General features: G+C 37.8%; 2 protein-coding genes across 4 annotated transcripts in view; both read left to right on the top strand.

Moving 5' to 3' along the window:
* The first annotated feature begins 593 nt into the window (after nt 1-593).
* On the top strand, nt 594-11,123 carry clk4a (CDC-like kinase 4a). 3 transcript variants are annotated; one of them, XR_008804129.1, is made up of 13 exons: nt 594-741; nt 1,152-1,309; nt 5,172-5,418; nt 5,989-6,079; nt 6,388-6,454; nt 7,485-7,601; nt 7,774-7,940; nt 8,039-8,133; nt 9,496-9,625; nt 9,743-9,825; nt 9,932-10,016; nt 10,413-10,499; nt 10,648-10,727. XR_008804129.1 is itself a non-coding variant. In XM_056237613.1 (13 exons), the coding sequence occupies exons 2-13, from the start codon at nt 1,152-1,154 to the stop codon at nt 10,792-10,794; spliced, it is 1,473 nt and encodes a 490-aa protein (XP_056093588.1). In that variant the 5' UTR covers nt 594-741; the 3' UTR covers nt 10,795-11,123. The 3 variants fall into 3 exon arrangements, 2 of the variants coding, with proteins under 2 accessions (XP_056093588.1, XP_056093589.1); XM_056237613.1 differs by having other exon boundaries at nt 9,932-10,011; nt 10,409-10,499; nt 10,648-11,123; XM_056237614.1 differs by lacking the exons at nt 594-741; nt 1,152-1,309; nt 5,989-6,079 and having other exon boundaries at nt 5,283-5,418; nt 9,932-10,011; nt 10,409-10,499; nt 10,648-11,123.
* A 1,479-nt stretch (nt 11,124-12,602) lies between these two features.
* Nucleotides 12,603-24,139, top strand: part of col23a1a (collagen type XXIII alpha 1 chain a) — a 143,961-nt gene continuing 132,424 nt past the window's right edge. The window contains exons 1-2 of the mRNA XM_056237610.1: nt 12,603-13,034; nt 13,717-13,786. Coding sequence (XP_056093585.1) covers nt 12,759-13,034; nt 13,717-13,786 — 346 coding nt within the window. The 5' untranslated portion in view covers nt 12,603-12,758. The remainder of the gene's footprint in view (nt 13,035-13,716; nt 13,787-24,139) is intronic.

The raw sequence follows: 24,139 nt of genomic DNA, 5'->3' as shown, positions 1-24,139 counted from the left end.
TATATATATATATTTATATATATATATATATATATATATATATATATATATATATATATATATATATATATATATATATATATATATATATATATATATATATATATATATATATTATAATATATATATAAATACATTATATAAACGCCCACAATGTTGCTTTTCCCCCCACAATGTTGCTTAAAATATCAAAAAATAATATATATATTTGGTTTGGAGCCAGGCCGTTTAATTTATGTCCCTAATAATTTTAAGGATTGTATAATATATGCGTAAAGCCTAGGCTACTGGTTAAATTAATGTTGACCTATGGGGCATCATTACAAGTTACTACATTGAGCTTTTCAGCGAACTTATAGGCCTGCTATAAAATATGTATTTATTTATAATAGAGGTAGGAAAGAAAGAGAGAAATTATATTGAAAGAAAATAGGCCTGTATTGGTCTAACAAATAATATAATTTCATAAGCCAAGGTGATGAATTTCCGTTATTTGTATAATGGCACAACATCCCGTGAAATGTTTATTTTCGATTTTTCTCCTTCACTTGTTTCTCGCGCGCCCCTGACTACACGCACGCGCGCTCTCGATCCGATGATGATGTAACGGGGCAGTTCTCGAACATTCTAGCTCGACGGACGCCATTTTAAACCTACAAACGACATCAGAGAAGACAGAGGAACAAATTCGCCCTTTGTCGACGCAGGAGTGCAATTATTTAGTTGACTTTCTTAAGCCAGGTAGGATGATAATCATTATTTGATAATTATTTCGCTTATGTAACGTTAGTTATTTCTTTAGAATGAATATAATATATTTTATTATCTAGAAGCGATAACGACTACGTTACGTTACTGACTCACTGTGTGTGTTTTGTTAGTCGTAAGTGTGCAGTGAGTATCACAAAATACGCTTTATTGCGGTTTTAATTACTTTTGTTTTTATTGTCTAACAATTTTTAGACTCCTTTACGAAAATAATTTGCTTTAGTTTAGGCAAAGACTTGGCTGACACGAGGTGTTTAGAACAAAGAATTTAAAGGGCCACTGTTTCTGTGAATCGCGGCCTATATTTTGCCTGGAAATACATTATGTAGCTAACGTTATTGAATGTAAAAAGTAATTTATTTGTATTTTGTTCGTTTTATCAGATGAGACAATCGCAGAGAATGCGCTCTCCCTGGCTGAGAGAGACGAGTCTAGAGGAGAGAATGGAGAACAGAAAAAGACACAGACGAGACTCGCACAGCAGCGAGAGAGAGAATAAATACAGAAAAAAACAGCATGATCACCACAAGAGCAGCGAAGGGTGAGAATCAGGAACCCCAACAGAACAGACTCTCTGTATGCTCAGTATTTATTTAAAACTGTTTTCAATCAACAAATGGTATGAGAACATCTTATACCAATATTAAATGTCTAAAACATTTCCAGGAAGTTACTTATTTAAGGGGCGTCTGGTCTTTGGCCAGGGCCCATTGAGTCTTATGTGGACATATCTTGGCAGTGTATAATACTGGTTTGACAAGTTTGCTGTTTTCTTGGAAGCTTCCTGGAAAACATTTGATGACATGACCTCAAGGTGGCAGTACCATCAATTTAGACATGATTTAAAGGTTTAGTTCACCCAAATTAATCACTCACCCTCATGCCGTTTCAAACCCGTAAGACCTTCGTTCATCTTCGGAACACAAATGAAGATATTTTTGATGAAATCTGAGAGCTTTCTGTCCCTCCATTGACAGCAATGTCATTGCAACTTTCAAGGCCCAGAAAGGTGGTATAAACATCATTAAAATAGTCCATATAACTACAATAGTTCAACCTTAATGTTATTAAGTGATCAGAATACTATGTGCGCAAAAAACCCCTTAAATAAAATAACAACTTTATTCAACAATCTTTTCTCTTCCATGCCATTCTCCCACACTGTTGGGGTAGTGTAAACAGTAGTTACAGTAATTGGGGTAGTTCATTTGTGTTCCGAAGATGAACGAAGGTCTTACGGGTTTAGAACGACGTGAGGGTGAGTAAATGATGACAGAATTTATTTTTGGGTGAACTAACCCTTTAAGTCACCTGTCAGTGTCTCTGTTTTAGAAATAAGTTAATTACTTAGATCCATCCTTTAATTTGGCATTACAGAGAACATTTGGAATTTGCCTTGATTGTCAACAAATCAGGGCCTCAACATTAGGGATCTCTTCCATAAAAAATGTCCTCCACCACCACCACAAAAAAAAGATACCTTAAGGTGTAGCAATGTATTTGTATATGTCAGTGTTTCCGCTACATTCATTCTGCCGTGGCGGGCCGCCACACCTAAAATCCTCCCGCCACGGCTGCAGGTGCATACTATTGTGTTGTTGTTAAGCCCCACTAAAGGCATACAAAAAAACAGTGTAAAGCACCATAAAGTTTTCGCACTATATTCCAAGACTTCTAAAGTCTTTCAATAGCATAATGTGAGGTAAAAACGAATCTTTAAGTCGTTAAGTTAAAGTTAATGGAAACTCTCTCCTCAGTCATTCTCCGTGTATTCAGCATTCAAACAGCGCGTCGCGTTCGGGTACCACAGTAACACGACGACACTCTCTTCTAGTGTTGTCAAAAATATAGATATTTCGATAAATATCGATACTGAAATATCTGAACGGTACCAATACTAATTTCCCGAAGTATCGATACTAGCCGAGCAGTCACTTTCACTTCTCTCAAAAGGCGCGTTGACAAACACCACACGTGACGCACTCGTCTCATTCGCTCTGGTTAAATAGCAAAAGTGAAGTGAATTAAAAGATGGCGAGGGCGGCGCCCCCGCGACCGGTTTTGGTTGATTGATAAAGAACACCGCAAGCGGTCATGTCGGAGAATAGCGCGGACACGCGCAAAAAACACACCGCGAGCGGGCATGTCGGAGTCGGAGAATAGCGTGGACACGCGCTACACACGGCGAGCGGGCATGTCGGAGAATAGCGCGGACACGCGAGCGGGCTGCGGGCACCCAACAGATTGTTTGACTATCAATAATCCCTCACATCACTCATTTTTTAAAATTATTGTATAGGTGAAAACAGACTTAAGGAACAGGCTCCAGGGGTAGGCTACTATTTAGCAGCATATGCTCAGCATCAGGGGTGTTTGTTGTTTGGACAGACCTGCCCCCACTGCTAAAAAAAATCCTCAAGGAAACACTGTAACTCTTCTCATTTGAACTTTTCTGAAACATTAACCAAGATGGCCTAATATTGTTGTTGATAAGAGTCTGTGTTGTCTCGTTTTAATTCTTAAAGTTAACATAATCTGACTGAGGAATCTTAGACAAGTAAATATTGTAACTGTGGTCAAATGTAAATTAACTGGTGCCTATTTAACTTTATTAAAAAGTTATTATTTAATTCTGCAATTTTCCTTCATTAACGATTATCATCAATTTGATTACACAGATATGAATTAAACTAAACAGCTAGACAATGGCATCTCTGAATTCAATAATGACATGCCTTTAACTGAAAATTGAATGTTTAATCTTATTATTATACATTACTGACTTCAATTTGATACTGTTAAGTGCTTTTTTGTTACAGTATATTTTAATCTTTGATAACAGTAGGTAATAAAAATACATCATGTTAGCTCTGGTCCAATTAAAAAATATAAACAAATAGAACTCAGGACATTTTTGTTCATGTAAAATATACCTCATTGTCATGTTCTAGACTTGTTATATTTAGCTTTAAATAAAAAAAATACCCCCTTAATATTGTGGCAGTTTTTTCTCCGTGGTATCGAAAATGGTATCGAATATCGATATTTTTCAAGGTATCGTATCGAAGTTAGAAATTCTAGTATCGTGACAACACTACTCTCTTCAAGATCAATGTTTCCATTATTATACTTTATTTGTAGATAAAGATCTATGTTTTGCATAAAATGACTTTATCTTGTTTATACTGTATTGCGCTTTCTAAATCATATTCCTTTCTCCCGGGTGTCTGTTAGATTACAGCACTGGAGTAAAGAGCGCTATGAATTGTTCTTCATGCGCACTGTAACTCAAATTTAAAACTGTTAAAAGAAAAGGCTCAATAAACTGTTGCATAGATAGTCTCTTCTCTTTGGTTTGTGCTTTGAACTTTTTCAATCAATGCGAAGCGCTGCGCGCCGCGCTGTGACTTCGCGTTGCTTCAAGAGCATCATTCTGCGCACGGGATGCGCATAATCGCTTTGCCGCTCTTAGGGCCCTTACATAGTCAACGCATCGATACGCATACGCGTGCGCAAGGCTACACATCGCTACGCTTCGGCCGCCATTATGCGTCGATGCGTAGCCAAATGTGTCATCCTAGTTTTTGATACGCGACGTGCCGATGCACGCAATACTATGCGTTGTCGGTGGGGGCGACATTGCAAGTAATGTACATAAAAAGGTATATTATTATGTTTACAGAAGAAGAAGATTTGAATACAATGGCGGGCGAAGAGGAAAAGTTATGCGAGCTTGTTCGTATACATCCTTTGTTGCCGCCGATGTAAAATCAGCAATATGCACTTTTGATCTGATTTTGATCTGAATATTACGTGACCCGACTCTAGACTCTACTACCCCCTGCTGCGCGATCGGTGTATTGCATTTCACGCATCGCCGGTGACACTTGTGTACTATGAAAAGGAGCGCGTAGCTCGCGTCGCTCGCGTTGCTTGCTCGCGTTGACTATGTAACGGCCCTTATTGAAGCCTTTCATAATACTTAGGGGAGGTTTGAACACCTGGGGCAAGGGGGCGTGGCCAATGGGAATAACACTCATGGGCCATGCCCCCTCCCGAAATGGGCCTGCCACCACAGTTAGAAAAAATCCTAGAGGAAACACTGTATGTGCTAAAAAGTTTGGATTTTTCATTATTATTATAATTTTTTTTACTTGTTTAACATTTTCTTTACACAATTTTTTTGAATTCATGAAGATACTTTGGCTAGAAACAATAGCCATGTTGACTCTAATAATTCAAATCGATTAATTGCATTTAACATTAGTGTATGTACACACGCATTATATATTTACAAACTTTAACCGAATCACGATTAATTGATTTGACAGCACTACTTTATAATTTTCAGCTCAATGTGAATCAGTCAGTACTCATTGAATTGTGTTGTATTAACTTAATAGACATTACCTTGAGACGAGGAGCTCAAATGAAAGACTGGAAACTAAAGAAAAGCGAGCTGTATTCAGAGACCATGAGGACGACAGCCGTGCTGCCTGTAAAGACAAGGAGAGAGACCGAGATCGGGACAGATCCAGATGCCGTGAGAGAGACCGAGACTGGCACCATTACAGCAAATCCTCCGGGAACAGCAGGCGGAGCAGCCGGCACAGACACCGGCACCGGCGCTCGCACCATCACTCTGACTCGGTATGACCACTGTCTGTCTCCCATTGCTGTGGCAACTGTCTGCTTTCTGTGCTTTTCTTTCTTGTTATATGGATTGTGGGAGTTCCTCATTTCCAATATTGTCTGAAGGAATGAAAGGATGAATGTTGGATGAAATGATTACGCTAAAATTATGACATAATAAGATTGAATGGGTTCTTACTCAAGATGTAATGTTAGTTTGTTATCCACAGCACATAAAATGTTTTTAAGGCACCTCATTCATGATGGAGGAATAAAACTCTCAAATGTTTTTCAATGATGAATTGTTGTAATTGTCTACTTAATGGTTTGAGAAAGTATCTCATCTGAAAATATGTTGCCATTGTTTTTCTTCTGTAACACACACGATGTGGTGGGCCCTGTGTGTTTCTCGCGGGCTGAATTTACGTTGGCTGCTCCCTGTGGCCGGGCCTGGCTGCTGCGGGTATCTGAATGGGCCGAATCACTTCCCCCCCACTCGTGAATGAATGAATGGCGCGTTCTGGTCCCCCTCGATTCTCATGGGTTAATGATGATGGTGGTGATGATGATGGTGTTCCGAAACCCCAGAGGAGCCATCGCAGGAAGAGATCCAGGAGTATTGAGGATGATGAGGAAGGGCACCTGATCTATCACAGTGGAGACATGCTGAGAGAAAGATGTATAGAATACACACTTTTCTGTATCTCTTCTGTATCTTTTCATTTCTTTCACTGCTTATTTTCTGTTTTGGGGTCAGACTAATTTTACAAGCTAATTTTGGGGTCCTGATAAATGCAGTTGTGACAGAACAATTAGACTTATACAGATGTGTGTGTCACCAGTCTAGTATTGTCTTATGTTTGTGGATTATTTATGCATTGCTTTTCTAATTTGAGTGTTCCAAAACGCAGCGAAATCTTTTGAAAGGGTTTGATTGTATTGTGTCATTTTTTTAATGTTTCTAACCATCTTTCTTTAAACCCGTAGATGAGATTGTGTGCACACTCGGAGAGGGAGCCTTTGGCAAAGTGGTGGAGTGCATTGATCATGAAAAGTAAGTCTTCCTGCCACATCTTGGCATGTAAAATTCATTGCATTTGTTTTTCACACCTGACCCACATTGATTATAATCAGTTCCAGTAAACTGGAAATAGTGTAAGATCTTTTTTTTCTCTCTGTATTGTGACGTACATGTGACGCATGTAAAAACAAACTGTATTAAAATAACCCTACTGTAGGTAAAAGTCAAATCTTTATTTTCTAAAACTTGTAGGTTTACTAAAATGTAGGTTTTAAAGTTGCTCTTTTATAGTATTTTAATTTCTCTCTCTCTCTCTCTCTCTCTCTCTCTCTCTCTCTCTCTCTCTCTCTCTCTCTCTCTCTCTCTCTCTCTCTCTCTCTCTCTCTCTCTCTCTCTCTCTCTCTCTCTCTCTCTCTCTCTCTCTCTCATCACCATGATAAACAGTCTTGTTAACATTATTTACTTATTTAACAATAATACACATGCACAAAGTGCAAATCAAGAAGGGCACAGCCTTAAAAAACCCAGAAAAATACGCTAGTATCATGGTTGAATGTCTATTATTAGTACTGTAACTGTTATTTAGTGTTTCATTATTGTAGTTTGGTTATTGTGAATTTAATGTAAATTTGTTTTGTATTTACTTATATTTAAGTATACTTTAAACTTTTAATATATTGTTAAAAAAAAATTCAATCAACGTTTTTTGGCTCTTTTTTTAAAGTATCAGTTTAGGCACCGGTACTGTTTTAAAAGTATCGATTTGGCCCCGGTATCGTAAGAAAAAAAGATAGATAGATAGATAGGGTTGGGACTTCTATCCATTTGTTGTTGATTGGATTGAGGCAGATCTGAATGCGAGCTTGCAAGGACAGAAATGAAACATGCATGGATGAATTGTTTACAATAAGATCAACAAAATAGATAAGGTGAATTTTCATTTTATGCCGACTTTAAATGTTAAGGGTTTCTTGAGAAATGCTTTGATTTATTGACCAGTAATAAGTGATTGCACTTCTGTGGTTTCATATGTTAATAATATAACTGTATGTTGCTATTACAGGGGAGGAGCTCGCGTTGCGCTGAAGATCATTAAAAACATTGATCGCTATCGTGATGCAGCCATGTCTGAGGTTGAGGTGCTGGAGCAGATTAACTCACTTGACTGTGACAGACGATAGTAAGTGCTTGTTAAAGCAGATAAAAAGGAGATCTCCAGTAATTTATACCTCTGTGATGCATGGCTGTAAAATATCTCACTTATTTTGAAATTTACTGCCTTTAGGCTCTAAAGACGTCCAGACTACATATTAGCAATGCAGTATTTCACATCCACTTTTTCCTTTCTCTAGCGCTTGTGTGCGGATGTATGACTGGTTTGATCACCATGGGCACGTCTGCATTGCCTTTGAGCTGCTGGGTTTGAGCACGTATGATTTTCTGAAGGAAAATAGCTTTCAGCCCTTCTCTATCAACCACATCAGGCACATGGCCTACCAGATCATCAGAGCAGTCAGATGTGAGTCAAGGATCTCGTTTAATTTAATATTTTTTCTGTGTGTTTCGGATGAAACACTGATTTAATCTTTTGCTTTTCTTTGCTTCTTTGTGTTTCAGTTCTTCATAAGCATAAGCTGATACACACTGACCTGAAACCAGAGAACATCCTCTTTGTTAATTCAGAGTATGACATCAAGTACAATTCAAAAATGGTAAGGAAGAGGCACTGATCCCATTCAGACCGGTGTTATTTTAGTAGTAGTATGTACTATTGTAGTTTTTAAAAAATATTTTAGTATTAGTAATACCGTAATTCCTCAAATAAAGACCGGGGCCTTTATTTACCTGAACTGCAGATGGTAGCCGGCTTTTATTTGAAGCAGGCTTTTATTAGAGGCAGGCCTTTATTTCTAATTCGCGATCCCCGCCCGCCAGCCAAGTTTCCATGGTGACGCGTCATGCTTGGCACGTGTTTACCACAGCCAAAATAGCGCTGTATGACAGATGTAGCGCTTTTATTTCTAAATATTAACAAACTTGCTTAACATGTCATCAACTATCTTCTATTCTGACTCTCAAATCCGTGTAAGTGAGTTTGTTTTGTCGTTTAAAACCCTTTATAAATTATCTTGATCTGTAACGTGAGATGGGCACCGCAGTTCAGAGATTCCTGTCTGTTGGATTTGTTACGTTACAGCGCGTGAATTCTTCAGTTTCTCCCGAAATACATGAAAGTAAGTGGCCGGTGAACTGGGAGAAGAATAGAGTAAACTTTATAGTTACTTACACGGTGTATCTGATATGAATAAAACACGTCGCCAAATATATTTGAATGGATTGTTATTGCTGCTTCCATAGACACCATTGTGTATTTTACAAACTATAAATGTATTGTTTTGCTATAAATCATATCTATTTAAATGTCTGAAACCTAAAATAAACATGTGGTTAAAAACACTGAATAGTTGTGATATGACAACCGCTGAGCGAGTCCGTCTTTGAGTGTACACTAATTTTTCCCCGGCCTTAATTTGAGACCGGCCTTTATTTGTCCGCGTTGACCACGCCCCCGGCCACTATCAGAGGCCCGGCGTTTATTTGAATACCGGTCTTTATTTGAGGAATTACGGTATTCCCACGTTTTCACAGATAAGACTTAAGCCTAGTCCCAGACTAAAATCCATGTTTGAGCTGTCTTGACTGAAATCAACTTTCACTAGTATATAATGAAATATGTCAGTGCCATTGTTTTGTCTCAAGATGCACACCAGTAATTTTGATCTAAGGTACATTTATAAAAACGAATTAAATGTCCTAATTGAACTAAAGCCTAATCCTGGCTTAATCTGAGCCCTGTCTGGGAAAGCAGGCTGTTTTCTTTTCTATATATCTTTTATTTATTTCGGTTTAGTTTATTACAACTTAAAGGAAAATCTAGCATCTAACTAAATTACGTTTTTAATCAAAATTTTTTTTCTTTTTTTTTTTTTTTCTAAAACATTTCAAATGGTTTTAGTTTAAAAATGACTACTAATTCATTTATTGTGCATTAATTATGTTGTTTTGAATTGCAGAAGAGGGATGAGAGAACTCTGAAGAATCCTGATGTAAAAGTAGTTGATTTCGGGAATGCAACATACGAACACGAGCATCATACATCTGTGGTGTCCACCCGACATTACCGAGCTCCAGAGGTTATTCTGGGTAAGCACTTATGGATGCATTGTTTTTATTCATACATTTCAGACACATTGATAGCACACGTGCTGTGATTTGCATGTATTGTGAGTTCTAACGGAGATATCCGTCTGTTTCATACAGATCTGGGCTGGAGTCATTCCTGTGACGTGTGGAGTGTGGGATGCATTCTTATCGAGTATTATCTGGGATCGACTCTGTTTCAGGTCAGTGTCACTTGAGTTTCAAATAGTTAAGTTATGTTAATTTTGGGTGCATGTGACTTGTTGATTCAGCACTTATTTCGTGTATTATGGTTTTTAAAATGTTTAGACGCATGACAGTAAAGAGCATCTGGCCATGATGGAGCGAGTGCTGGGCCCCATACCTACCCACATGCTGCAAAAAACAAGGTAATGTTTCAATTAAGTATTTAATTGCTGTGTTTTTGCAGGGTTTCTGGAAATATCTGGATTTTTTTTTTTAAACTCTGGATTCAAATGTATCTAGTTATTCTCTGTAATGTAACAAGCAAGGTTGAATCTTTAAGTCAACTAGAATTTGCTCTTAATGAGTGAAATCTATCAAATTACTGAAAAAATACTAACCCGGTTATCACCGATACCTGAGAAGTCACAAAACATGACAAAAGGAGTTGGAATCTTGTTTGGTATCTGAAAAGCTATTCCTTGATGATTTTGTAGTTTGATTTGTCTGAAGGTTTTTATTATTTGAACTCTCCTTTTATTAGCCTTTAATACCACATGCTGCTTTTGTTTTATCATGATGGCAATTTTTCTCATTATGCAGGAAGACCAGGTATGTTCGTCATGATAAACTGGACTGGGAGATTCACAGCTCCATGGGACATTACGTCAGGAAGCAGTGCAAGCCCCTGAGAGTGAGTTTATCATTTTTTAAGTTTTTATTATCAAGTTCGTTTTTGGTCAGTTTAGGTTTTGTATTTGCTTTGAGCCATTAAGGCACATGGAAACAAACAACTTCTGTATTGCCACTGACTCTTTTTTATTAATAATTGTTTCTTGCAGCAATACTTGGCCTCCAGTAGCTCTGAGCACAAGCAGCTGTTTGATCTCATAGAGAGGATGCTTGAATATGATGTCACAAAGAGGATTACCTTGGATGAAGCCATCAAACACCCTTTTTTCGACTGTATCAAGAAGAACAAGAAATAATGGATTTTTTGTTTTGTTTTGCTGTAGTTCCTCTCTGAGAGAGGCCAATTCAGTTGACTGTATCAGTCCTCTGTATAGATCATACACTGCTCTCTTCTCATCGTTCATTCTGTGACCTCTTGCTCTTGAGTTCTCCACTGATTTGTAACTGCATCACATGATTGAGGATAATGTATAACTGTAAAGCGGCTGGGTTTTAGGGTATTAGGTGTGTAGTATGATTGTCAGATTTGTTAGCATTATCAATATGAACCTAGTGATATTTGTAAATGTCTTTTCAGTTGTTTTGTTTCACTTGATCTTTAAATAAAAGCAGTTCCTGATCTGAATCATGTCTCATGGTGGTGTAATGTTTGCATGCGGTCAGTGGGTGGCGGTAGATCGCAACTCTAAACCTTCAAATTTCAAGTTGTACTTTTGAGTCTTGGCATTTATGGGCCTGTGATTTAGTAAAGTAATGAGAAAAGGAACATTCAGTAGATCTGACCAAACTTAGGACAGTCAAAACATGGTGGGAGTAGTAAAAAAACAAAACAAAAAAGTTTTATTAGATTTATTATAAATATATATTAGGGCTGTCAAATGATTAATCACATCCAAAATAAAAGTTTTTTTTACATAATAAATGTGGGTGCACTGTGTATAATTATTTTATATATATAAATACACACACATGCTTGTATATATTTAAGAAATATTTTCATGTATATACTGTATATAGATTTATATATAATTTATATTATATATAAATATTTTATATATAAATAATATTTTTTTCTTAAATATACATGCATGTGTGTGTATTTATATATATACAAAATAATTATACACAGTGCACCCACATATATTATGTAAAAAAAACTTATTTTGGATGTGATTAATCGTGATTAATCATTTGACAGCCCTAATATATGTACACACACACACACACACACATTGGATTTTATTTTTTTTACTATGCACAAGTTACAGAAATAAGAAATACATTTTTTTTAGTCATCAGAAGAAAACTGACAAAACACATTATCACAATGGTCGATTATACAGGTGAAACTAAAAATTTTATAATATTGTGCAAAAGTTTCTTTCAGTAATTCAACTTAAAAGGTGAAACTAATATTATATAGACTCATTACATGCAAAGTGAGATATTTCAAGCCTTTATTTGTTATAATTTTGATGATTATGGCTTACAGCTTATGAAAACCTCAAAGTCAAAATTAGAATATTGTGAAAAAGTTTTCATAGCTGTAAGCCATAATCATCAAAATTATAACAAATAATGGCTTGAAATATCTCACTTTGCATGTAAAGACTCTATATAATATATTAGTTTCACATTTTAAGTTTAATTACTGAAATTAACTTTTACACGATATTCTAATTTTTCGAGTTTCACCTGTAGATTAATTTTACGTACCACAAATACAAATCATAAAAAAAAGTTTAAAGATTTGAATAACTACTAGAAGAACTTCAACCGAACACCCGAAAAATGAATACAAAAATATATTTTAAAAAGTATCTTCTCGAAATGTTGTTTTATTCTTGTACGCTCTCTGGTTATTCCAGCACATTGTTTCACGCTCGGCACTCTCTCTCTCTCTCTCTCTCTCTCTCTCTCTCTCTCTCTCTCTCTCTCTCTCTCTCTCTCTCTCTCTCTCTCTCTCTCTCTCTCTCTCTCTCTCTCTCTCTCTCTCTCTCTCTCTCTCTCTCTCTCTCTCTCTCTCTCTCTCTCTCTCTCTCTCTCTAATGAGTCAATACCTAATGAGCACCCTACCTAGATAGCACTCTTATGCGTCGCAAGCACGCGAAACCTTTTTTACTAGGTTTTGAAACACAGCCATCCTGTTCAAAGCCCCGTGTTCTGTTCAGCGCTGCTCATTCTGACAGCCACATCTCATCGATCAAGAGCTGATCGATACTTAAGTGATATATCGGAATCTAATCGGAGACTTTACAAAATGGATCCATCTTCTGCGGAAAGAAATACAGAAAGCAAACAGAATGCTGCGAAACCGCTTTATCTGCGCTATTTAGTGTCTTTTCCTACCATAGTGTGTTTAGTGATATCGCTGAGTTCAATAGCGGTGTGTTTTCTCATGACTTTTAAAACGCATCAGATGGATAACAGGCTGCGCGCGCTGGAGATAAAGATGAGTGACATCTGTCAAGAATCATCTGTGGACGTCTCTGTTTCACAGGAACTGCGGGAATCTATTGATACACTCTTACAAGAGGCAAGCATTTTATCCTTTAGAAAAGAACGCTGCAACATCATCCAAAATGTTTCTTTTACTGTTTCACAAGTTTCTGTAGCATGTTGATTCTGTCCAATTTAATTCAAATCACAGCTAGCTATAGCTAATTAGTCGAAGTTATTATTAGTTATTTTTAATAGGCTACTCTTCAGTTTGTCAGTTATCTATCTATCTATCTATCTATCTATCTATCTATCTATCTATCTATCTATCTATCTATCTATCTATCTATCTATCTATCTATCTATCTATCTATCTATCTATCTATCTATCTATCTATCTGCATGTGCTGCAACGTGCGTTTATGTGGTTAAAACAATGTGTTTATTTTAATGGTAAATTAGTAAAGATTATAAATAGGCTATTCTGCTATATTATTTTATGCTCTTTCATGTTTCTTGTGTCATTTATGTTGATTTCATTTTTTCTGATTAAATCACAACTTATAATAATTCATTATTAAAAATAAAGTCATAATTATTCCAATTAACAAATGCATACTCTGCATACTATATATATATATATATTTTAACAAAAACCAAGGTGTAGGACCACTGACACTGAAAGGGTCTTTTCAATATTCAGATTACCGCTCAATCAATATGGAATTGATGTTACTCAAAATTGAAATGATTACTTTCCTCCATGTTGTATTTGACAGAGACTGAATGAAGCAATGCCGAAGTTGCGTGTGGCGAGAGACGTGACACAAGACTGCAACTGTCCTCCAGGTACGTCCATCAATCTGTCCTGACAGTCCTGTTCCAAAACACGGGAACACCACTCTGGGATGGGATGAAACCTGATAGAAATTGTGCTAAATTTATCAATGGCTTGTTCAGTGATTGAAAAGCTGTGATGTGGATGAAAGGAGGGTAGATCGGTTTATAGATGGAAAGACTGGATTACTGAAACAATTGTGCAGGTTTTGGTAACTCTTTGAGATTTGTATTTCAGATTTGTACTAATAGCATTTAGCAACCGAAGCGTTTTGTACAATGATGCTAAACTATAAGACAATAGATTTCCTACACTCTTAAAATAAAGGTTATTTACTGGCATTCCATGAAGAACCTTTAGCACGTAACCTTTACAATTGATCAAAAGGTTCTTTAGACTTTTAAAATGTCCTTTAAACTAAGAAAACATGGTTCTTTTAAGAGCTGGTCATTGTAAGTTTTTTTTTTTTTCAAATTAAAATTTAAAGTAATAAATGGAGATTAAAAGTAATAAATTATTTAAAATGGCATATCAAAGTAATGTTATGCTATTTTAAAGGTTCCTTATTTTGTTCTGCACATCAGGTTTACATACATCCAAGGTCAAAAAACATTTTTCTCGTAATATACACACTACAGATCACTTCATTTATCAAAGAGTCTGAAAACGGTTTGTTGGAATATTGAGTCTCTCTAAACCCCTCCTTTCCGAGAGCCTACTCTGCTCTGATTGGTCAGATGGCCCAGTCTGTTGTGATTATCTACTCTGCTCTGATTGGTCAGATGGCCCAGTCTGTTGTGATTATCTACTCTGCTCTGATTGGTCAGATGATCCAGTCTGTTGTGATTATCTACTCTGCTCTGATTGGTCAGATGGCCCAGTCTGTTGTGATTATCTACTCTGCTCTGATTGGTCAGATGGCCCAGTCTGTTGTGATTATCTACTCTGCTCTGATTGGTCAGATGGCCCAGTCTGTTGTGATTATCTACTCTGCTCTGATTGGTCAGAAGGCTCAGTCTGTTGTGATTGGTCTACTCTGCTCTGATTGGTCAGATGGCCCAGTCTGTTGTGATTATCTACTCTGCTCTGATTGGTCAGATGGCCCAGTCTGTTGTGATTATCTACTTTGCTCTGATTGGTCAGATGATCCAGTCTGTTGTGATTATCTACTCTGCTCTGATTGGTCAGATGGCCCAGTCTGTTGTGATTGGTCTACTCTGCTCTGATTGGTCAGATGGCCCAGTCTGTTGTGATTATCTACTCTGCTCTGATTGGTCAGATGGCCCAGTCTGTTGTGATTATCTACTCTGCTCTGATTGGTCAGATGGCCCAGTCTGTTGTGATTATCTACTCTGCTCTGATTGGTCAGATGGCCCAGTCTGTTGTGATTATCTACTCTGCTCTGATTGGTCAGATGGCCCAGAGTCTGTTGTGATTATCTACTCTGCTCTGATTGGTCAGATGGCCCAGAGTCTGTTGTGATTATCTACTCTGCTCTGATTGGTCAGATGGCCCAGTCTGTTGTGATTATCTACTCTGCTCTGATTGGTCAGATGGCCCAGTCTGTTGTGATTATCTACTCTGCTATAATTGATCAGATGGCCCAGTCTGTTGTGATTATCTACTCTGCTCTGATTGGTCAGGTGGGCCAGTCTGTTGTGATTATCTACTCTGCTCTGATTGGTCAGGTGGCCCAGTCTGTTGTGATGGGTCTACTCTGCTCTTATTGGTCAGGTGGCCCAGTCTGTTGTGATTGGTCTACTCTGCTCTGATTGGTCAGAAGGCCCAGTCTGTTGTGATTGGTCTACTCTGCTCTGATTGGTCAGAAGGCCCAGTCTTGTGATTGGTCTACTCTGCTCTGATTGGTCAGATGGCCCAGTCTGTTTTGATTGGTCTACTCTGCTCTGATTGGTCAGGCGGCCCAGTCTGTTGTGATTGGTCTACTGCTTACAGCGTGTGTTAGAAACGAAACGTTCCTCATCCTTTGGAAGTGCATCCAAAGTGGATTCTCAGCCAGAAAACGGCATCTTCTCGTCATGACAAAAACACGAACCAAACTCTTCCAGTCTCAGCTACAACTAGTGTTTGAGGGTCAAAGTAGATGTTGATTGCGGGCAGCCAATGAAGACCATAGGCTGGCATTATGCAAATTAGTTATTGTTTATAGGTATGTAACAGGTAGTGGGACTGGAATTGTAATGCATTTGTTGTGCAATTTGATCTTTAAAAATGTGCAGACCTTTTTTGCGTTCACAAACAGCTATACTACAGCTATAAACAGCTATACATTAAAATATAATTTTCTATAAATCTTAATGGGGCACTTTAATAATTTGTTAAGAAGTCATATAGTCTTATAGTTTTTATTAGGGCCTGTATTTTATGATATTGTTGATTTTACATTATATCTTATGTAGCATGGAGTCAGGACGTCGAACCAGCCGTAAAATCTGAAAGCGTTTGGCATACATGCAGTGTTTTCACTTAAGGCAGTTACAAATAGTCACCATGATTATAGATCAGAGCATTTTATACAGCTATGTGCATTTCTAATTGTGATTTTAAATACAGAGCTGTTGTGTATTGATGAATTGGAGGTTGCGGTGTGTTTTTTTTGGCTCCTCTGTCACAAAAGGAGGTTGTTAAACATGGCGTTGGTGGTAACTCGAGTTTGGGTGCATTGAGAAACCTTGAGGAATTGCTGTCGGTCTTTTTCTTTTTCACAATCACTCTTTACATCGAGTCACAGAGCTTATAAAATCCAGCGTTTCTATAAATGTATGCAGGTTCACATCTGAGGGGAGATATCGATGTCGCAGGACAAGAGGGAGGTCATAAGCATCTGCTTATAGGTTCTGAGTGTGTGTGTGTGTGAAGGGGCCCCAAGTATGTGTCTGTGCGAGTGTGTGTTTCTGTTTGTTTGTGTGGGTAGTGCCGCAGAAGGCCCAACAGAGGCACCGAACTGTAAGGCGAGACCCTTTCATTTTAGAAGCAATGGTTGCCACCTGAAACCTGAAGCGTGTTGAGCGGTCCGGGCAGGCAGGATCAGAGGGAGAAGTATTTCTGTCTCCACAACAGACCTGAGTTCAAAAGCTCTCGCCCCTGGGCAGGTTACAGTGTGTCGCCCCCTACAGGAGCAGCTTGGAATGACACTGATGAGAGGATATAATTTATTCGCAATAACAATTTTTTTTCTTTGGGGGGGGGTGTGCTCTGCATCGTTAGGCATCATTAAGCATCATTAATGATGCTTCCAAGCTTTATGCAAAAGCACCATAATCGTATGAACAATGTGCTCCTTTACTGTCTTCTTCTGCCATAGGATCTGTGTGAGATATTTACGGCACCTCTAAAGGATGGGCTTTTTCAACCCATACTTTATTATTTTGATTATTATTATCATAATAATTTTTAATTAAAAATAATTCATATGTTTCATAGAACCGCTCGTTTCATGTCTTAGGCCATCAATGTGTATTTACATTTACGAGTCATTAAATCTTGTTTAATTTGGACTTCTCTGTGCATGCTCTTTGAGGTGGTGACCATAGACCTGCATTATATGACTGACAGACAAGAACGGTTTGACCTAAAAATATCAAAATTGAAACTTCTGCGGAAACAAAGACCCCTACATTTTGGATAGATGTAGGGGTCCAAAATGAATACCAAAAATTAATTTCAAAGTGAACTATCCCTTTAATCATTTTAAATGTTTTGTGAACATATAGTCAAACCTCAGTCTGCTATAATTTAAAGACATTTCCCCCCACACTTTTTAACCTTTTTTTATTCATATTTTTACTATTATTGATCACACCCTTTAAAAAATATTTTAAAATGTAAAACATTCACCACAAGTTTACCAGAACTAGAAATGCACTAAGCGTTGCAGGGGGTCCCTGTCATGGTTTTTCCCCCCTGCCATCTTAACCACATAGCTTCTTTCCACTGCAGAGTTAGGTCTCCGTAATTACCCGTCGACTGAGATGGTTGTCCTCGCATGCTAAACGATTCCCCGTCTGTTATCACCCATTTCCACCAAACACCAGGCCCTGTTTGACAACGAGTTGTAACTCTCAATGAAAGCACGAGAGGTCTTTAACTCGGTCACATCTCCCTGTCTCATTTTTCAGGCTTGCGTGCTCTCCTTCGGTCTATTCAGTCCTTGGAAAGGGTGGACAAGGTCAATGGACACATTTATCTCCTTTCCCAGATTCATTGCCCTAAGGATTTATTGTCTTTCATCACCTTTTTTGAAAGTCGTCACCGTGCAACATGCCCAGGTCTATTCAGGAAACATCTGAGCTATAGGCCTGGTGTGTGTTTTGTAGTGATTGACTGAAGCCAGGTGTCTTGGCGTCTTGTTTACTGCTCATTTCATTTAAAGAAATGCTGATTAATTGACTCATTTTAACACAGTGATTCTTTGTGTAAATGGACTAGGATTATCAGTGTCCAATTTGTTGTGTATAGCATTCCTGTAGCTCAAACAGTACCACAGAAACGCCAAGCTCATGGGTTCAATTCCCAGGGAATGCTTGAATTGATAAAATGTGAATGTAAGTCGCTTTGGATAAAAGCATCTGCAAAATGCATGAATGCAGTCCAGGTTTGACTTAGTCTGCGCCTCAAAAGTCGTGCCCATGGACCACACACTGGCCATCTGATGCGTGTTGCACAGAAAAATGGCAAGCAATTCATTTCTTGATCTGACAGGATTCTGATTGATGGTTCATAACAGCTCAACTAGCAAAGAATAATGCCAGCAATACCAAGTTTGAGGTTTGATTCTCATGGAGCACATTAATAGCATTACTGATAAAATGTATACCCAGAATGAACTGTAAGTGACTTTGGATAAAAATGTATGTAAGACTTTCTTTTGTCTCAGACTTTTTTTGAGGCACAGCGAATAAAGATATCCAAGAAGAAGTTTATTGTTTGCTGATTTTTTTTTTTTTTTTTTACAGTGGTCTATTATCGTCTATTCCCAAGAGTGGTGCAGGGATGGCGTCAAAACCTGTAAGACTAATTCGCCACTGGTTCTCTCGAGATTTTCCTATGGGTTTTTAATAATAGTATTTATGAGTAAAATAAAGCCTGTGGCGAACATAACTCGATGATGCTTGAACGTTCTACAACTGAAACTGCACACACTCCAAACACCCTAAAAGTTACTTATTAGAAACATAAGTTGACCGCTTCAAAGTGAACGTTTTCGATATGGGTTTGGGTAATTTATGTTGTAGAGCAAAACGTTCAAGTGTCGTCAAGTTGTTTACCACAGACCTTATTTTGCTCATAAATTGAAAAAGCCATAGGAAAATCTCGAGGGAACCAGTGGCAAACCAATCTTCCTGGTTTTGACGTCATCCCTGCACCGCTTAAACCAGCCCCTAAAACATTAAAAAAGGTAAATTATGGTCGGTCAATTTGCATGTTGGTCAAACTATTTTTTTATATCTAAAAAATGTGATTAAACTAGACCTTGTGCTTCACTGTTGTCCATTTATATGCATGCAAACTTGGGAGACTGGAAACGCAAAGCTCATGTGTAGGCTTTGCGTTTCGTTGCATTTGAGAGTTCAAGTTTAGTGAACTCAGACCTGCTTTCGCATGCTCAAAGTCTAGTGTGACTGCAGCCAGCAGTGGACAGACAGTGTGGCCAGGACAACCTGCAGCATGACCCAGACTTTATGCCCATAACCACACAGTTTTATCACACACATCAAAGGCACAGCTATTGGAAATCTATGGGCTCATCTCATTTGAAACAACAGTAAGATGTAGCGTTTCATATTTCATTCCACGCCTGCTAGAGATTACAATATTAAACACCAGTGAATAATTGATCTCCGACTTGTTAATGACTTGTAAGTGGTATTAACATACAAAAGGTGTCGCAAAGGCTTAATCTGGATGGGTTTTTAGAAGCGCTCGGAAATCAGAGAGGGTTTTGGGTGTGGCAGTGGGATCTGATGGACTCAGCACTGTATTTACTTTCATCCCTCCAAAAGGTCCGGCTTAAAATATCCGGCCGGGGCATGTGCATATGTGTAATATCTCACTAGGAAGTGGTGCAATTAGATACGCTGCCCACGGCTGTGCAAAAGAGATGGGACATGCAACTAGGAATTAGGAATTTGCTTCTCTACACACACACACGCTCAGATGCACACACATCTATCTATCTATCTATCTATCTATCTATCTATCTATCTATCTATCTATCTATCTATCTATCTATCTATCTATCTATCTATCTATCTATCTATCTATCTATCTATCTATCTATCTATCTATCTATCTCTTGTGCACTTGTGTTTTGGGTTGCACCACAGTCAGAAGGGCCTGAGCTCAGTATAGGTGGCCGCATGACGGGCCCCCCAACCAGACCAATCTTCATGTCCTGCCTCAATGTTCACCTTCACTTGTCTCTCAACAGGCATCTTATTAAAGTTTGCTTTGCAAAACCACACTCTGTGCATTCTTCCCTCTGAAAAATAAACAGCTCACAAGCCTGTTGGTGTAAAGCGGTGGTCTTAAACAGAGTCCGAGTACTTCAACCGTAGTGACCCTGGCCGCTTATAAAACATTTCTAGCTATCGGTTCACAGGGCCAGGTGGTGCGCTTAGATTTATGGTTTAAAAACAACATGAAACTCTGTTTCAAATGCATTTCTACATATTTTCACTTAAAACCAATATCCAAATATGTAAATAATGTAGAGCTTACACTGTAAGATGAGAAATAAAATGAGCGACATTCAAAAGAAAGTAAATATATTGTAAAAATGTGCTTTTTGTGGTAACATCCAAAAGAATAAGCTGAAATATTATTAATTTTTACATCCTGACTACATTTGGTTACACAAAACAGTCATTTTTAAGGGTCACACCTTTTACAACGTCGAGTAAATTTTCATTATATTTTGTCTTTAAAAAATGAACAAATACACATTTATCAAACTTTTTTTTTTTTTTTACTGAGGACTGATTGGTTGGTTTAGATAAAATTGCATGTGATGTTTTGTTGCCTGTAAGTGTCATTTGGACTGAACAAATAATAGTGAACAAGAAATATTATCTCCATACATCTTGCCATTCTTGCCTTTAGGCTTGTACTGTTCAAGAAGTTGTGTATAATTCGTCTTTGGTACGGAGGAGATTTGCAGTGTGACATCCCAAACAGTCTCTCGGCATAGCTTGCAGTATTAACTAAAATAGAAAGTCTTGCTAACCCACATGAGCGTGATGACCTTTACCGTCCCTGGAGCTCATTGCTGATGATAATGGGGAGAATTTATTAAAGCATGTATCATCTCACTTTTTAAGACCCAACAAAGACAGCATGGAAAATTAATCTCAAACAACACCGTTGAGGTCTTTGACTGTGTAGCTTAGCTACATCTACTATGAAATCATTTATTAAAGCACACATTGATAGGTTTCACTAATAGCATTTTAAATAATTGTTGAAAATGATTTCAATTTGATCAGATGTGTGACCACGTGTGGGCCGCATTCCAGAATTACATTCCCCCGTGTGAAGTCTGACAGGCCTCTTACTGTAGGTCACAAAATTCCAAGGTGTTGCTGGGAACGAGAGGCGCGGGTGGGGGAATGGAAGTGATTATATTGTGTTAAATTTCATTATTGAGAGTTACAGGTGACATGGAAAGTTGCCATTAAATTTAACGAGGGAGAGCGTGAAAAACGGTTAACACTTTACGCTTGTGTGCATCAGTTGCTTTGAGAGGCTTACCACCTTCACACAATGGATTGTTCTTGAACTCCCCCACCTTGAACCAGATCTAGAGACCATCAGATCGGCATCTGTATTCAGCCACATGTTACTGCAATGTGCACTTCTAGGCCGGCCACTATTAGGACATTTGGCTGATCTAGGCCTTTAATCCTGCTCCTGGAAGCCCAATCTCCTGCATATTTTATTTCCAACCTGCTCTCCTGCCTGTGATTTTTCGGGCAATCCTATAGACCTCGATGAGCTGGTTCAGGTGTGTTTGATTGGGGTTGTAGCCAAACTCTGCAGGACCCTAGGAGCAGGGTTGAAAAGGGTACGTTTACGCAACAACGATGTACTAAAAATGGAATTTGTTATCTTTGCTTTTTTTTGCGTACATATAACAACATTGTTGGAACAATCTCCATTCACACAGATCCGCAAACCAACTAAACATATGTATATGGTACCAATATTATAGTACCAAACCAGTAGTTGGTGGTGACACTTTGTAAAGAAACACTATAAGCCTATAGACTGAACACATAATATGCATGCGCATGACGTCACCGTTTTCAAAAATTCTTATTTTTTTTGTTCACGCCGAGTTAGCTGTATCGTTTTCAAAAGCTCAGGCCACCAAAATGCCATTGCTGTGTAAATGAATGTCCAAAACACATAAACAGGTTTCCATTTTTAGTTGAAAACTGTGTTGTATAAATAATTGTGATTATGATGATTTATTGTCAGTTATAGGGTTTTGATGATTAATTCTCTCTTATAGGGCTTTGACTATTATGATAAGTAATTGTCACACAAACAGTCATATACATGTTTGTGTGCTTCATGTAATAAATGTCGGAAATTACTAACTTTCTCGAGTAATCTTTCTGGATTAGACTATAAAGATGGGTGATATGGGCAGAAACCACAATGTTTTTTGTTCATATTGTTTGATATTGATATTATTTATTTTTGAAATGTATGTTTGATAGACCTCAAGAATGAGTGCAAACATAAAGTAGGGCAAGATGTCTTTTTATTAGAAATTCAATTATACTCTGTCTTTGCCATTCTGCTGTCACAGTGTGAAGGACATGTGAAACCTAAGAACTTATCACTCTCTTTTAATGAACAAAACACATAAAACATGCCACAGGACTTCAGGCTCATGTTTCTGATTTTGCTCTTATTCAACAATAACACACTGAAGACATTCCATTCACACTGAACGCATTTTTGTAATTAAAAACAAGAGATGCATGTCAGTGGAATAAGCCATCCATATAGCTCATGTTTACATAGAAAAACAATGGAAAAGCAGCACAATGGAATTCAAAAACGTGTTCTGTGTGAACAGGACCTGACAATATTATTGACTTTATTCAATATAATATAATATGACTTTTTGCATAGCAACACCCTGGAAACCAACCACAACATCCTAGAACCAGGGGTAAAAAATGTACACAAGCAGGCAAACACAACTCTAAAATTGTGTTAACTCTAAAACTAAAAATGCGGTTGTTCAAAAAAAGTAACAATTTGGTTGTGTTCACCATTTCTTATTTGCTTAAATGTTTTCCGTGGACCAAAACCCAAACTGAGCTGAAATATTACTGTTACATCTATATCATTCAATCCATCCAACCTAACAGTGTCATTAAACATTAGTCCTCATTTAAACGAACGAATACCATATTTAAGATTCAGTAAGTCTGGAGATAAATGGTATTATTAGATCTTTTGAATTATTTAAAGATAAACACAGACACGGTTTACAGTGACATTTTTTTCTTTCGTTCCTGAAATCATTCAAGCCATTTGCGCTCCCTTGATATGCACTTTAAAGACTAGCAGAACTCAGATTTTTTTCCCCCAACCGCATTTGAGGCCTTTTACAATTAAGTATCGATCTATCCTGTCAGTCCCTAACCACAGTCAAGTGAAGCGTTCTGTTGTAAACTTTCAGCGTAACCTCTAAAATCCCATTTGGCATCAGGAGCACTTTTATAACTTTCAGGTTGCAGTAGCGTGGGCCGCCTTGGACCTCTGCCTAAGTGAGAGTCTTTCAGCACCTGTTAAAAAAAGTTAGCGCTCGTCTTTCTTCTCAGTGTGTAAATGTGTGTTTGAGTCTGCATGGATGTATGTGTGGGGGATTTTCTTCATAGCCTCGAATAGCATAGAGAAAAGAAAAAAACACATAAAAGTGAACTTGTAAGCTAATTAAGATTTATTTTGTGGTATGAGCAATAAGGCAAACTGATGAGTTCGGTCTCTTATTAGTGTTTACCTGGATTCCCATACTTATTTTGTCAGGCAAACCCCTTTGACTTAAAATATTTACTCAAAATACACCTTTGAGATTCTTAAATAAATAATTTAACACATTCTCATTCATTATTATCTTTTTATTAAAGGTGCTCTATGTAACTTTTCTACTAAAATGAATCCTTTTTTATTGCCTGTGTGTGAAGGGGTTGTAATCACACATTAAAATTATCCACTTGTCGAGTTTTGCTATTACCTCTGAAGGCCACTATTCCTATTTCTATGTGAAGTCTCCGGGTCGGATTTACCGCGAAATCCAACGGATGTGACGTGCATGCGCGCTCCCG

This window comes from Rhinichthys klamathensis, unplaced genomic scaffold (assembly GCF_029890125.1).
Source record: "Rhinichthys klamathensis goyatoka isolate OS25496 unplaced genomic scaffold, OSU_Roscu_1.1 h1tg000491l_1, whole genome shotgun sequence".
Lineage (NCBI taxonomy): Eukaryota > Metazoa > Chordata > Actinopteri > Cypriniformes > Leuciscidae > Rhinichthys > Rhinichthys klamathensis.
This window is presented reverse-complemented; position numbering and strand designations above follow the sequence as displayed.